We start from the raw sequence: 17288 nt of genomic DNA on the forward strand, positions 1-17288 counted from the left end.
ATGAAAGGACTGGAGCATCTCTCTTCTGAGGAAAAGCTGAGAGAGCTGAGACTGTTCAGCCTGGAAAAGGCTCAGGGGGATTTCATCAATGCCTATAAACACCTGAAGGGATGATGCAAAGAGGATGGAGCCAGGCTCTTTTCAGTGGTGTCCAGGAACAGAGGCAATGGGCACACACTGAAACACAGGAGGTTCCCTATAAACACCAGGAAACAGTTTTCACTGTGAAGGTGACTGAGTGGTGACACAGGTTGCCCAGGGAGGCTATGGAGCTTCCCTCCTTAGAAACATTTAAAAGCCATATGGACAAGAAGACAATTCACTGGTTCAGGGCTTCCCACCTGGGTGCTGTTACGGTGCAAGAGAAGGGATGCCATATTGTGGTCTGACATAAGGCTCCTTACACTGCAATTCAAATATCAAACATGCCTTCAGAACAAGGCAGGGGCATGGAACAATAGGTTCTAAAATGCTGAGTGTATAACACAAAGGTGCCTTTGATCTTCCTGATAACAGAAATGCTGATGACATGCCAACACCAGGAAAACTGCTTGTGCCTAACATAAAACAGCAGAAAATCCTCTCTACTATATTCTAATCTGTGCATGCCTCCAGGTCCCATCCACTTCCTCAGAGCCAGAACAGTTAGAAAAATACTGAGTTATGAAATATACTGAATTATGAAATGTCATTGCCTACTTTTCTGAGTACTGCTATCCACATACTTCTATATTAACTGAAACCCAGGTCATCCCTCTCCTTTGTAGTGGTTTATGGCTCAGTTCACCAAACTAAAAACTGTACGTTTAAATGCATATAGATTGTACACATAGATCTACATGTAAATGTAGAAATGAATATATTTGTCCAGAAATTATCCTGCAGGGTATGTCTACACTGCCCACTGCAGCTGAGATCTCTGGGTTGCTGCCAGTGCAGGTAGTTCAGGAATCAGGCCTGGCACTGCCATGTTAATGGCAATTAGAGCATCATGCAATACATTTATCCCAAACCAGGCAGCTATACTGCTTTGCCTATCCAATCTTGCCCATTGAACTGCCCTTGATGTCCATATGCTGCACTACATTCAAAGCAGAAAATGAAGTATGTGTTTTATTAAACCTCGAAATGAAAGCATGCTTTTTTATTCCATGACCAACAACATTCTTTGATGGCTGAGTTAAAGAATTGCCTACTAAGTAAGTGATTTGAAGATATCAAATGAGGATTAAGAGAATGTTTATCACATCAGATATTCAAGATTAATTTATGTGTAGTGCTGCCTTTTTATTATCATTTTGATAATAAATAAATTTCTGCATTACAAAAACCTGGCTGAATCATGCTTTATAACATGCTGATAATGCTCAATTTCTGATGACATTACAGCCAGTATGATTTTTATACTGATTTCAAAGAACTTATTTACATCAAAATTTGTGAGAATTTCGCCATTACTATTTCTCATTTCTTTTCTCAGTAAGAACAGTAAGATGAACGTGGTAAGGAAGTAATGCTATTGCAGACTTGCACAACAGCTGTGAATTGATGCCTATTTCAATTCATGCTATGTATTTACTGCAAACACTATTACTTACTAAAAAAATATTAGATAATCTTACAATTCCAACATGAAGGCTATATGTTCCATGGCAATAGTATGCCTTGTCTTCAGCTTAGAAATAGATTTAAACCAAATGGGACTTTTCCCCAAACAGAAAGGTACAGGCATCTCATCAGTCAGGCAGGGATATTCTGACTTGCCACACAGATCGACTAATTCCTATCTGAAATTTATGTTTTCATTCCTATTAACTCTCATTTCTTCATCTACACCTACAGGCTGTCATAAACATTAACAGCAGGTGGACAATCAAAGCATTCCACCCCCTTCCCATCCCTCTTCTCTCCTTCAGCCCACTAAACTCAGATGAGGCTATATCACCATGCTACTTCCTTCTACTGACAGCCGCTCAGTAGCAAGCTTTAACTCTAGGTCTTAGGAATACAAAGGAGCAACAGCTTTTCATCAGCTCTTGACTTTGAGCTGCTGGTTTTCTTTGTGCTAGCATTAAGGTTTGACACCAGTGTAGTAACACCCAGCAACAAGCAATGCAAAACATTCTCTGTGTAAATAGTGCCTATTTTCTTCTTTCCTTGCTTCCCATTTTACCTCTTTGTTTTTCACTTGCTATCCCTCTGCCCCACTGTATTTTTCCTCCATTTCATCATCTCTTTTCCTGCTCCACACTCTTTAGTCTCTTCAAAATATTAAGAGTCCAGAGCTGAGCCCTAAAAGCAAATATACAAATGGATCTGATACCCAGCACCTGGTCATAATTAAAAGGCAGACATGGCTCTGATGTAAAAGCAAAGGGAAATAACATTCCTTCAGACAGGTTCACACTCTCCAAACACTTACTCTGTTCCTGTGTTTAACCTACGTGAAGAAGGCAATTTTGAGGAAAATCTCATGTATAAAGTAAGAAAGAAAATAAAAGCTCATGATCAGGCTTCTATGGAATCCCTTTCCAGTGAAAATGTCTCAAGTTTTACCACACTGCTTTCCCTCCTTTTTCTTTTTTTTTATGCCCTTCCATGCATTTCTTAATGCCAAGCCTAAATTCCTCACTCCCAAGTCCTTCCTATATCCACACCTTCTACCTCATTGCAGTTCTCTCCACTCTCTATGTAACTTTAGGGAATATGGTCCAGTTGCTGTCTTGATGATGATCCAGCAAGCGCTGGAGGACACTTACACAACTACTATGGAGTTCAGAAGCAGTGCACACCACTAAGGTTGACAGCACATGCCCAAGTGATTCCTCTCAAATAGGGACTGTAAACCTAAGACACTATTAAGGTGGTAATTAATAAACCCATTCAGAAATAATCTTCATAATCCACTTAGTTTTGTCACAATTTTTATGAGCAGAAAACATTTTGAAACACTAAGTAAATTCTAAGTAATCTACAGAGGACACTATTCTTATTTTTCTGCATCACTGAAGGCCACTCTAATGCATTTTCTCACCCCTCAAAAAGGTGAGTTACTACATAAACTGCATTATAAACCAGATGTAAAAAACAAGGGCCACACACTCACAGCACATGTTCACATCACAATACTCACTAAATTCTCATATGAATATGTGGCTTCCTTAGTACACCAGCTATCAGCATTTTTTACATTTCTAGATCAGGCTTACTGGAAAAAGCTGGTTTTGCCAGAGATAATCATCCAAGATACTTACCCAGTTGTGTAGGGTATATTTATTCCCCCTAGATTAATGCTTTCACATCCAACAATGAAGAGTGTTGAAAAGCACAGCAGAGAGACACCACTGCAGATCATAGCCAACTTTGCAGACTCTCTTGCACCGAGTTTCAGCTTTTTTATAATGTAGCCACCTAGGACAATACCAACACCAGCACTTGGGACAATAATCACACCTACCAGGAAGAAATTCAAACAGCATTAAAACAGGACCTACAGAAATGGTATAAAACATAAATATTGGTTTCATTCTGTAATTAGATGACTGCAAATGCTGCACTAAGGTCACCATTGTCTGATTCTCTGCTAGCAAACTGAGTCAGGCTTTTCAAACCTCTGGAGTGTTGTCAAAGAATTTATAAAAGCCTCCTTATCATATCAGCAGCAGCCAAAGCACTATAAGAGAACTATTGTACTTACAAGCAGAAACACTGTTTTGTATTTATTTTAGAATGGGGAGAAGGGCTACATATAGGTCCAGTTTAACTAGTGAAAATTTGAAAAAATCCAGGTTTGGACACAAATGTTCCTCTTCCCACTCTCATGATTAATTCCAGTGAAATGCAAGCACTAACCCCAGGCAGGACCCCAGAACCCTGCCCAGCTGCGAGTGCACACGAGCCTGGCTGCAATTTCTGCCTTCCACATACTTAAGCTGAATAGCACTTTCATAGGCAACTAGCATCAGGACAAGAGGAAATGGCCTCGAGCTGGGCCAGGGGAGGTTCAGGCTGGACATCAGAAAGAACTTCTTCACTGAAAGGGTGGTTAAGCATTGGAACAGGCTGCCCAGGGAGGTGTTGGAGTCACCATCCCCGGAGGTGCTCAAGAAACGGCCAGAAGTGGCACTTGGTGCTATGGTTTATTGACATGGTGGTGTTTGGTCCAAGGTTGGACTTGATGGCCTTGGAGATCCTTTCCAACCTTAATGATTCTGTGATTCCACGATTCCTACCTCAGCACTCCATCTCAGCACAGTTATGTGGAGTGCAAACTGATCAAACACAATTAAAGAAATTAAGATAATAGAATTAGGGTACGTTTAAGACACAAAAGACGTGCCTATGAAATTTCTGTGGCTCTGCTGCTGCAGTTATAAAGTTCAGCAACACATCACCAGGTTGTCCTCACTTGTCAGGTCCTGAGGTGGTGGCAAGTCAGCAAATGTCTTGCACTTTTCTTCCCTTGTTTTTTGCTTCTCACTGACATGTGAGAAGGTCTTTAAATAAGGGCTTTGCCAATAAAACCGCATTCCACAGTAACATGGAATTTGAACTACTTTTGGCAGCTGCATCTACTGAGAAGCTAAACTTTATAATCTAAATTGTTAAAGATGCTGGTCTTTTAAAGAAGCCAGTAAGACTATCACTTGCAAATACCTTTAACATTACTGCAAAGCATACTCATTCTCTGCTAATATGTCTGAAGGTGAAAGGGACATTATACTTATCAAAAAGTTGAGATTGTGGAAGCAAGAATAAGAGGGAAAAATAGGTGACAAGTTAATTAACCACCAATGACATTACAGAATAAAATGTCATTACATGGCGAAGATTCTGAACAATAAGTCTTCACAGAATCAAAACCAGTCTTTCTCCCAAGAGCAGAAACTAAATGTAGAAGCTGCACAAGTTCAAGACATGAAGTTTGGCACACAGTGTTTTTTGATGATGATTAATGCCAGCGCCTTTTTAAAACAGAAAGAAATTGCGACTTAATTAAAAAATTGCTGCTTAGGAGACAAAAAATTACCAGTAAAATCTTTATCTGAAGAGATTCAGGAAGTATATGTACTCAGCTAGCAATGTATGTATTAAGCATAGATGTACAATGTAACATGTAAATTCTCCTTTTACTAATCAGAAAATCTGTGAACTTGTCATGTCTTTTACTGTATTAGCCAGTAGCAATCTAATACAGAATTTCCAAGTTTCCCTTTCCCATCCTTCCCACAAAAAATATTTATAAAATTAACAACTGTTGACTTCAATGCGAAGTTTAAGAGTTGGGATTGTAGAAGCAGTGCCCACTTGTCTATGTTACACATCCAGCCTGATACATTTCATCTTCTTCTGGTTCATTATATAGTCTTTATCAAGTAATTTATAACAGGGGAAACAACAGATGTTAAGATCTTCACACTCTGGGCAAGCTCACACCCATTTTCCAGTTTTAGCTCTTTTAATGTACTGGCTGTTGAGTGCTTTTTCTGACAGGAATGTTTCTGGTTTATCCTGAGAATGAAGCAAGCTATGGTGTAGCCATCCCATCAATACTCATTACAGCAGAACTCCTGTGTGTGTAGCTACCCTAAGCTTCAGAGAGCATCACGGTCCCGTGAGTCAGTGTTTCCTCCTTATATGCAGAACACAGGGATTTCATGCCCTAAAGAAAATCTCATCCCAGAAACTCTCAAATAGAAAGCACCACATGGTGCTTCTCTGACTTTTCCCCTCCACACTCCAGAAATTCCTTGCATTTCTTCCAGCTACTGCAAGCGACAAATTCTTCCCATGTGAGGCTTGTGTGCCTTCCTTCTTCCTTCTGCCACTTTTTGTCTTTTTTTTGACGGATGTCCCTGTGCAGCTTCACCCCATACTTCACCTGTGTCCCCACAACTCACTCCAGTCCATCACTCCTTGGGCACAGTACCTGGAAGTATGAGGGAGCAAAGAACTAACCTGCCTAGCAATTAGCAGCCCTTCTATATGAAAAGCACTATGGAGAATTTAAAAAGATGTTTATAAAGACAAATGTCTTTGGTGCAGCTAGAAGAGGAGGAAACTCATCTGCACGACACAGGCCCCAATTTTGCACAATATTCTGGCCTCTTTCAGTAGCAAAGTTCCCATCTCTCCCAGTCACAGAGCAGTGTAAAGCTTAAAATTTTGTGGTCTGTAGTGCTATTAAAAGTTGGATGTGGCTGTACACTGGCACAGCAGCGGAAGCACCACACCTACTGAATAGGGGTCTCCTGAAATGACAGGTAGGAGAGAATTTGGGGAGTTGTGCCTAGACTAGATTGCTGTCTCAATGTTACTAAGTAAATAAGGAAAAACCAGGACCCTGGAGGAGAGAGATAACTGAAGGATGGGACAGATAGACAACTTGTCACTGAGGGAAAAAAAGATAAAGATATTTTAAAGATCAAAGAGGAATTAAAATTCACAGAAAATAACAGTTTTAAGAGATCTTTTAAAGCACACAAATTGCAGTAATGTCTGTGTTTTTTCTAGATTGTTTTTGTTGGTTTTTTCCCCCCTTGGAGACCATCAACAAATGAGAAAACGTCTGGCTAGGCTTATGCAAAAAAAAATCCAGCCCTTTAACAATACAAATGGGTTCACATTTTACAAAATATGTGTAACAAACATCAAAAAATAGTCTGAATATCTAACCAAATGCAGAAAGCTGGATCCAATCACCTGTTCGAACAAACACATTTTTGGTTCACTCCTACATTGACTCATGCCATTAGCCAAAGCCAACCATTGCAAGGTAACACTATGTGGCAATGCCTTACCAGTGTAGATGCTGGCATTGGAAGCTGGGATGCCAAACTGTGACTCGATGAACTTGGGAATGAAGGTAATAAAAGCTGTGACAATGGCACTCTCAGCTGTGTATGACAAACTCACAAAAAGGAATGTCATGTTGCTTAAGATCCTGACAGCTGCTCTTGGAAGCTCTATAAAATGACAAAAATGACAAACGAATGTTATAAAGAATGAGCGAGAAACAAAAGCAAACTGAAACAGAACCAACTGATTTTCTTTGAGACAGACTGGCAATAATGGCTTGCTAGCAGCTGGTATGTTTGCTAGGCAGAAGGGAGAGTGCATACTTGGGATTGCAGCCCCTGCTCTCTGCTCTGACCCCATCTCACCGCCTCGCTCAGGGCCACGTTCCCACTTGGCACAAACACAACTGAGGTGTGTATTAAAAAACTATCAGAAGAAACAGGGCTTACATAGTAACACCATAACAGGAAGAAAAACAGCAGAAAGATGTACTGATTTTGGAGCTATTCTGATATCTTATTTTGAGATTTTCTGTGAGGTAACACATACCACACCACTGAACTGACAGTACTGACTTTTGCACTCCAGAAGAGGAAAAAAGATCATATACTCCCCCTGTTACTCTCTGCTTCAAGGACCATGCTTAGAAAGCTGGGGTAATAATACTCTAATTTGAAAGGGGAACCAAAATATTTTTAGTTAAACATTTTTCTACATGATTTAAAAGCATTTACAATGATGCAGACAAAGCATAATGAAAAATTACATCAATGATATCAAGGAATCTCAACATACATTACATACCACTCAATATTCTCAGAAGGGATAAAGCAATCAATTAAAAATGAGAATATGTCATTAACTTAAACCGAAAAGTATTCATAGATGTTGCAGTTATTCTCAAATCAAATACCAAACCCCCATGAAATTCAGCACTGTAGTTAAATTAAACACTTACATACTTCTAATTTAGTCCTGAAGTGATGTCGAATTATCATCAACCTATTCAGCACTTAATTTTTTTCAGATTAGATGCTGTGATTTTAAACACATCTTCTTTTCCTTGGGGCTTTTTTTTACCCAAGATCAATTTTTTTTTAAGTGTTATATCTAATCTTCTATAGTTCAGATTTTTTTCATTTGCTTTTCACTCAGTACAGAAATGGAATAGTGCTTGAATCAAAGCCAGTTGAATTCAATGACAAGAGCACCCATTAGAAATACATGTTGAACAAGAACAACTGAGTGAGAATTGTATTGATGTTGAAAGTTGTCAAGACAAAAATCTGTATCACTTTCTCCACTGACTCCAGTAGGTTATCTGTATAAAAGCAAACAGAATTTCACTTGTCATGTCAAAACTCATCAAGCTGCAAATTAGCACTTAAGTTGTCTGACTGCATCCAGTCTTAGCTTATGCCAGCTGTCAAAATTTACACTGAATTCATGATGAGTACTGGGTTTATAATTTTAATGTAGTCAAATGCTCTTCTGCTACCCCTATGAAGAAACATATTAAATGTTAAATACAAAATTTGGTGGAAATAACTAATGAATAAACCATATTAAGAAGCACTCATATATTTGAATTTTAATGGTTTTTACCACCTACAGCTTTAAAAAAAAAAAAAAGGGTGCTGTTCGCAATAGAAGCAACAGGAGCAAACAGTTATGACCATGCTGATGCTGCTGTGAGAAAGGACTCAGGAAGCAGAAAGGAGGATTGGTCCTGCTGGAAACTGAGTTACTTAGAGGCAGCTGCTCACCTGGGTTGAAAATGTGAGAGAAAATAAGGTATTATCACAGAGAGAAAGATAATTTTATTAGGATGATGAACTGAGTGCTCTTTGTAGAAATGAACTGGTAGCTCTTGGCCAAGAGCTGAACTCAAGATCTTTGCTAAATCCATTATTTTAAAGAGTCTGGTCCAGACATCATAATACCTGGTAAAGTTTAGCCCCTCCTGGTAAAACTGAGCTTCAGGGAAATGTCTGCTTTAGAATTTTCAGTCCTAATAAGAATTTAAAGAATTTGGCAAAGAACTGCAGAGCTAATGAACATTTTGCTCTGGTGTTTATATCTAGAGCTGTACTTCTGCTGACTCATACTTACATCTCATCTGAGCACTCAGGCTAAAGGTCATTACTCATTTCAAAACTAATTAGTATTTTGAAATGGGATTTCTACTGATAAGTAAATAAAATGTAGTGTCTTGGAAAAAGCATAAGTTCCCTTACACCCGTGTGGAGGGTTCTACAGAGAACAGCTTTGCTGATTACTGTGAATTTTGGCATGAAATAGTGAGTTTATTTCTGCATGCCGCACTAATACACGCCACCTGGAGCACTTGAGAGTTGAAACTCTTCATGGTTTATAAACAGCAATTGTCTGGCATACAAGGGAAAGTTGCTATATAGTAAGAATCTTGGAAATAAAAACACACATTCAGAGTTAGGCTTTCCCCAATTTCCTCCCATGATCACCGTCAAATCCTGTGTGACAGCATCTACACTACACTTCTGAATTTAAAAACGTATAGTAAAAAGGTAATTGTAGTAAAAAGCAAGAATGCTAAAAACTTTAGGGATCCTTTATACTACATAATCAATCATGCTTTTAAAACATTTCTATGTCAAACTCCTTTTGCGTGGCTAGCCATAGGCCTAGGCTTTCATTTCAAGGCCATTATTAAACCTGTCAGCTTTGATTTTTAGGAAAGACATCTTCAAAAGACATTGCATGTTTTTGCACACATGCATCAGAAACAAACCTACAGGAACTTGCAATTTCCCTCATTCTGTCATCTAAACTAATAAACCTCTATTGATCACACTCCTAGAACTAAAACAATTTTTTAGCATGGCTGCAAACATGTTTCTATTTCTGTGCAGTAATTCAAATCTTAAACATCCTCGGGTTTTGGGGTTTTTTTTCCCAATAACCTAACACATAACTAAGAGTAAACTGAAACTTGCCTTGCTGGACTGGTTTGCTACTCTACTGGCAATTTTCTTCCTTTCATGATCTTTGACAGTATTTTTTCTCTGGTCAGTATTCATTTTTCTTTCACTCATGTGCTGGACCACTGCTTGATATATGGTAAGGGAAAAGCACATGAAAAATCTGCAGGTAATACAAGTATTCATAAATATTTCTCTAAGCACAACTTTTAAAGCACTGTAAACAGAATTTCAATAAAAATGCAAATAATTCTGACTTCACCTCCTTTTTTCAACATTGAATATAGTTTCTTTTATCCCTGTTTCTGCACGCCCAGCCCAAGGCAATGCAATGAATACAATCAGGGGAATAAATCATCCCAGTCTACAGCCCTGTCCGTTTGCAGCCCATCAGAAAAGTCCCTTGTAAGGGTGAGGCAGATACTAGCTACAAGACCTCCTTCTGCTAGTGCTCCCAGTCTGGACAGCACTACCCAAGCCTGCAGCTTTGGAGAAGGCTGGTTCCACACCGAGGTTCTCAGGAGCGGATTCCACTGTTGTGCAGTACAAAGCAGAGCCGAGATGTGAGCCAGAATTTCTGGTTTGTTTATCAGAATGGAAACTAGCAAAGTGACACACAACTACTTCAAATATATCCTGCATGGAGCTAATCACTAATCTCTAGAATAGTATTTTGCCACTTCATTATCTACTCACACACCATTTAGACAACCTCATTCAACTCTCAGGACACGCCTTAAGCACCTGGGTGGTGGCTGCATCGTTGAATAGCCCCTAATATCCCATCAAGAGTGGAGGGGTTCAAAACCAGTTTGATATGAATATTAGTTATTTAAATTTGATTTAGAGCAGGTCCTCGAGGCTCCAGTTAGCACTGCTCATCACTGCATGGAGCTATGCCAATCTTTTCTATTTTGAGCTCTTCAGGACGGCCTAAGAAAGGACGAGAGGGGAGCGCCTTGCTCAAGGTCAGTGGCACTGCAGGATCTCCAGCCCGTGGGCTGCTGAACCCTCTGACATTTACAGTGCCCACCAAGCGCCCCCCACACACAGTCCACTGCCTCCCCTTCCTCTTCTGATCTCTGTCAACCAATCTTCAGGTAGCACAGAAACTCCAATCCAGATCCTTGGCAAAGCACCTCAGTGGGCTTATCCTGCAACCACGAGCCCCTCAGGAGTTTCTTTTATGTCTGCTGATACTCTGACAATCATTATTATCCTGTCTCTGTCCTTCACAGGAACTCACTGAAAAAGGCATACGACAGCTGGTAGATGTGAAAAGGCAAACGGGAATATTCTACATTTAGGAAAGGGCCGTACATAGGGACAAAACAAAAAAACCCCAAAGGCTACAAAATACATGTAATTAATTAATTATTTAATTCAGATTAGATCAGCCTATTTTAAGAAATATATACATTTGCTTTCTTTACACTGCTCCTTTATTCAATTGCACATTAAGTTTCATTTATAGTAGTAAATGAAAGGGACTGCACATACAGTTTCCATGGTACAAAACCTGAAGGGTATAATAAATGAGAACAGTAGTTTTGTCTGCTCAGATTCATGTAGTATCTGCACGTATGGGATTGAATCGTAGTTTCATCATTATAAAGCTCCTCTAGCTCATGTAATCCACACTACCTCTATTTTTCCCAATAAACTACATTCAATTTTCTTCCTCCTGTGACCTACTTACTGTTTTATTTAATACGTTTGATACCTGACTCAGAAGCATTCTTCAAACCACATTTTCTACTTGAAACGTAAGTAAGAAAAGACTGAATTCCAAGCCCTAGCAACTTGAAACATGTGAAAAAGCAAAGTTGTATCTGTATTTTTATCCGATCTCAGCTCTACCATGGGCCAAAATAAAGCTCTGGTCACTGAAGTTTGAGGCTACTTGCAGATGGAGCCAGTTTGGGTTTATTTCTTCAGCCTATACTGGCAGTCAGTGCAGAAAAAAAGACTCTCATTATGACTTTTTGATACCTTTTCATTAGCCTAGACAATTAATTAGGAAATTAGGACAAGTTACAACAACAAAAAAATCATTTCGCCAGGCTTCCCAGGTAAGATGACATCATACTGGAAGAACAAAACAGTTACCTTCCTTACTAAAGCTGCATGGATTTCAGAGATTTGATGGCACTGACCTCTGTCATGGCAGACTATGACATCACTGACATTTATTAGTACAGAACAGAAGATATGACCTACTAAATCATCAGTCTCCTGGCTACTGCCTAAGTGGAGTTTCTGCCCATAGTGCTACAAAAAGATGAAGCTCTGAAATTCAATGGGAAGTATAAAATGTTCACTGCATCTCAGAAGAAGCAATGCTAAATGACTTAGACACATATGATCCTTTTTTCCTTCCCATTATAAACAAAATTACCTCAGCTGAGAAGCTTGAGGCATGATCTTATTCCATAAAGCCCACTTAAACCTGAAAAATAATTAAATGATAGTGCATTCCTGCTGCAGGCCTTCCTAGCTAGGGTAAATGACACCAAATGGGAAAGCTATTATCAGCTTATAGCAAAATACTTTTTTCTGCTTATCTCAACTCGCTTGCTATCTTTCTGGCATGTTTCTTCTCACTGTTCCACGTTGGTGAAGTTTCTTCCCTAGAGAAACTTAAAAGTTTTGTATAGTAAAAGCGCTAATTTGGTAGTGCCATTAATATATTAATATAGAACTTTATAGAATGTATAGTATACTTTTAGATAGATACATGCCAAAGAAACACTTGCCAAAGTAAGACATACATAAGTTTTTCTTTCTGAAAAAAAAGTCCTAGGAAACATTCTCCCAAGCAAATACTTGTTTTTTCTGTATCTGCTGTGCCTGCAGGGACAAAGTGGCCTGGAAGGTGAAATTATGTATCAAAACAGAGAACCACTGTTGGGGTTTTAGGAGCTCTCCTGGTTTGTGGTTTTTTTTTTCTGTTAAAGGAATTTTCCCCATACGTGTTGCTAGGGGGACAAATTGCTGGGTACTTCAGAAAAACAAAGACCTAGCCACTGCGGGTGGGGTGCATCTGGCTACTCTTTTGTTTTACCTGGGTGTGCGGTCAGTCGGTCTCCGGTGTTTGCACGGAGAGGGAGGCTGCTCTCTTTGGCTGCTTTTCCTTCTGCCAGAGAAACCCTGGGATCCCAAGCCCGCCTTCCCTGCCCTGCTGGGAGCTGGGCCATGGCCACCCTGCCCCCGCCGCTGCTTCGAGCTTTCGCTGCGTTGTAGCCCTGCTCGCCCTGCCTGCCCAGACCTCCGGGGGGTTCCCCGTTTGGATACATCTCCTCTGCCACCCGGGATTTGTGCTCGTCCCTGCCATTCCAGCCTGCCGTTCCCGAGGGTCCAGCTGGACACCGGGATCGGCTGCCCAGCGGTTTGTGAAGCCTTTGTCCCATCCCTTCCCGGGATCCCAGGGCACCAGAGCCGCGTGCTCCCCGAGCTCGCTCCGGAGCGCCCCCTGCAGCCGCGGGGGAACCATCGCACCTGCCCTGCTCACCGGGAGCCGCCAGCGCCCCTGCCGGCTGCGAGCGGAACTGCACCCGAGGGGAAAGGGCCCGGCAGCCGAGAAGGCTGGCACTGGGTTTGTGATTGCTGTTACTGCCAGAGTTATTGCTGTTTGTTTGACTGGTTATACACATATAGATATATAATAGTAAAGAACTGTTATTCCTATTTCCCATATCTTCGCCTAAAAGCCCCTTGATCTCAAATTTATAATAACTTGGAGGTAAGGGGGGTCGCATCTGCCATTCCAAGGGAGGCTCCTGCCTTCCTTAGCAGACGCCTGTCTTTCAAACCACGACAACCACCATCAGCAAACTCACCCAGATGCAGTTTGTCTGTATACCTGTATCTTTATCAGGCATGTCTAACAGTGAAGCAGTCCCTCTGCTGTGACACTGCCTGCAATGATTAGGAAGGAGCCCAGCAAAGACTAGACTCACCCAATTCCCTAGGTTACTGAGAAAATCTTGACAGGAGTTAACTCTGAACTACTTCCACTAATCAGAAGCCAGTAGGTTTGAAGGCAAATAAAATCCACAATTAGTTGTATGGATTGTCAAGAAAATATTATGCATTGGGACTCAGAAATATGGAGAATAAAGAGTCTTCAAAGGAGGAAGGAACATGCTTTTCTTACTTCTCCCCCACGATTTCAACTACTTCGCCAACAATGAGTCTGAAAGATCTGATATTTGAGGTTCACTTTGCTTGCTCTGTGCTTGCTTTGTACCTTGATCAAGAAGTTGATTTGTAAGCTAATAAAATGACCCCAAGAAAGTTCTGGTATCCTCTTTTTCTTTATTTCTGTAGAAATTAACAGTAACTTTAGATACCCTGAAAAAAACAGTGCAAATGTAATGCAGAGCAAATCAATATGTAGGTTGCAAACATAACTTAAAATTACACTGGATTTAGTCTAAAAACAGCTGGTTTTGCTAAGCCTTGTCTATTCAGCATAAAGAGTGATCATAAAAGTGTCATTAAAAAGTCTGTCAATCATTATAGCCTGGACCAATATCCAAGTAAAAAATAACACTAATGTCTACTTCAACAAACAAAAGTTTTGAGTTCAGATTACATCTGATGGTACAATAGATATTTAATGGTTTCTCCCAGTCCCACTGCATTTATCAGGCTACCGCAAAATGGCACAAACCAGCATTTGCATTATAGAATCCAAGGAGGACACAACAGCACTGACAACACATTGACATTAAGGCACATTCACTCTTGTCCTGTACTATTCAATTTTATGACATTGTTAAGTCTGTACTGTCCATTTAAATTGTACATGGTTCACATTAATCAATTTGTAGCAACACTGCCCTTCTTCCCCAGGCAATTTGTCAATAATTATTACTTACTGTTAGATTTTACATTAATGGTTACTCCTTGATTAAAATAAAAAACTGTGCTACTTGTCAATCTTTTGATCTCTTCTTCTTCCAAAATTAGCACAGGTTTTATTTGTCTCAGCCTTCAGAAAACAGCTTGCAGTACAAAACAGACAGGAAAGGAATATGAAACAAGTAATCTTTCTCTATGAACTTACCCAAATGCATGAATGTAATTGAACTCACATACCAGAATTCCTTCTATTTGTTTCACTTATATTGTAGAAGAGCACTTTATTCCATGAAATTCAGCTTATAAAGCAAGTGTGACAATGACGAACTCTAAGGTGCACAAATACATGTGGTAATAGGGGTCCTACAGCTATAGGAAATAGCCTACCTGTTTGTTAGAGGTACACAAACCCATCGACAATTGAAGAAAATGGATGTCCCACAATCATTGCTGCATTCTGTCATTTTAGAGGATGACCATCTATTAAAATCTCAATAGCAAAAGATAATAGCAAATACAGGATGTCAAAACTGCCTTCAGTTACACTCATACAATCCTAGATGACCCTACATACAAAATTTAAAGCACTTAAAAATTAAAAACAAACTTTACCTTTAACATTCTCTCCAAATCCCATAGAGGCAGAAACTGAACTGTCTGTTTCTGTTTTGCTACTTGTTTTCTCCTTCATCACGTCATCATCACTTGAAACATCATCAGAATTCATCTTTTTTTTCTTTTTTTTATGTCGAGGAGGGAGCTTTTTCGGAAAGGTAAACATGGGAAATATCACAAGGAGCATTGCAATGGCACAAAGGAGAAATCCACTCCACCTAATGCCAGGAAAACAGGAATGGAAATAAAAGCAAACACATTACATGAAATCAAAAATCAAAGTGACTATTAGAGGCTGCACTGGCTGGAAAGAGACATTTGCAAAATATGAAAAACTGACAGTAAGAGTAAAGAATTGGAGTGGGAGACAGCCTTCACTGCACTAAATTCCTTAATCAGAAGATGTTTCTGTTGGCTTATTTACTGAAAGGTATTTATCCAGAAGCCACCAAATTTTATTAAATAGTGTCAGCTTTAAGTTCCCACCATTTTTCAGTTTTGGTAATTATTCAGTACCAAGTGCTGAGAAGTAGATACTCACTTTGACTTAGCATTTCATGGATAATTCCTAGTAAAACAATACAGTATTTCTCTGGAGAACACAGAAAAATTATCCATGGCATGAGAAAATAAAATGTCCTGATAGATACACAAGGGCTAAATCTGTTCTGCTTTCCAGTGCCTACCTCTCACTGCCCTGACTGTCCAGTTCTCCCTTCACAATTGAAGAGTTCCCAAAGCCTGATTGTAAACAACTGATGTGCTACAATTCATGCCAGGATTTATGCTCAAAATACGGTTGGGTTGTGATCGCAACCTGAAATGGCTTTGACAAAGAATTTCCTTCTCTCTCTGTCTTTTAAATTTGGGATATAAAAAAACCCCTAAAATGATCCCTTGGCTCTCAGGGAATGACCTGGGACATACCCACAGAAGGGACAATGTGTGGGATACACAGAACAGAACTCTTCAGCTGCAGGCATACACAGTTGTCCTCCCTGCAGCCAAAAAGCTTCATGGACTTCACCATTGCACCACAGATGGGCAAAAGGGCTGTACTAGAAAGCACTCCAGAGTTAACTAGAGTCAGCAGCCAGAACACTGATAGAGTGTCAGATAACGTAATTTCTCCTCTGAGTTCTAACAGTGAAAGACTAAGGGAAACATAGCCTCACATAACTGGTTCCATAAAGAAGGACATCCACCCACAGAGTTCTTCTTACATACTGGAAGTGCAGTTTTCACTACAGACTCATCTCACTGTACCAGGTTTACATGGCAAGGTTTTGGTAGCAAAGTGGGGACTGCAGGGCTGCTTCTGTGAGAAGACACCGTGAGCTGTCCCATGCTGGACAGAGACAACTCCAGCCAGTTTTAAAACAGATCCACATCCACCACTACTCAGTGCTGAGCCCATCAGAATGCTTGTGGCACTTTGGTGTTCACTTATTTAAGAAAGGGAAAAAACACTGCACAGCAACTGTGTGAAGGGAATGAGAAAATATGGAAGAAACAGCCCTGCAGACCCAAGGTAAGAGAAAAAGCGGAGAAGGGTCTCCAGGCACAGAGATTCACCTGCAGGCCCAGAACATGACCATGGTATCCACCTCCAGCCTGTGGAGAATCCACGCTGGAGCAGTCTCAAGCAGGAATTGTGGCCTGTGGAGAAAAGCTCCCACAGGAGCAGGTTTTTGGGCAGGACATGTCACCCGTGGGGGATGCTGCACGCTGGAGCATTCTGTTCCTGGAGGACTGCACCCCATGGAAAGGATCCATGCTGGAGCAGTTAGTAAAAGACTGTCTGAAGCAGAGAAGGAGCAACAGAGACAAGGTGTTATGAACTGACCACAACCCCCTTTCCACAACCCCCCTATACCACTCCAGCAGAGGATGTAGAAGAGTCAGGAGCGAAGCTGAGCTTTGGGAGATGGAAGGAGCAGGCAGGAAGTGCTTGTAGATTTCTTTTTAATTCTTTCTATCCTACTCTGTTATTAATTGGCGATAAATTAATTTCCTCAAGTCAAGTCTGTTTGGCCCATGACAGAAATT

General features: G+C 40.3%; 1 protein-coding gene across 1 annotated transcript in view; it reads right to left on the minus strand.

The window, feature by feature from the left end:
* The window catches only part of SLCO5A1 (solute carrier organic anion transporter family member 5A1), a 75720-nt gene that overhangs the window by 20228 nt on the left and 38204 nt on the right, over positions 1–17288 (minus strand). The window contains exons 3-5 of the mRNA XM_048286191.1: positions 15237–15457; positions 6801–6965; positions 3255–3453 (exon numbers count right to left, since the gene is read on the minus strand). Of these exons, the coding sequence (XP_048142148.1) occupies positions 3255–3453; positions 6801–6965; positions 15237–15457 (585 nt within the window). The remainder of the gene's footprint in view (positions 1–3254; positions 3454–6800; positions 6966–15236; positions 15458–17288) is intronic.

This window comes from Corvus hawaiiensis, chromosome 26, assembly GCF_020740725.1.
Source record: "Corvus hawaiiensis isolate bCorHaw1 chromosome 26, bCorHaw1.pri.cur, whole genome shotgun sequence".
NCBI classification, from domain to species: Eukaryota; Metazoa; Chordata; class Aves; order Passeriformes; family Corvidae; genus Corvus; species Corvus hawaiiensis.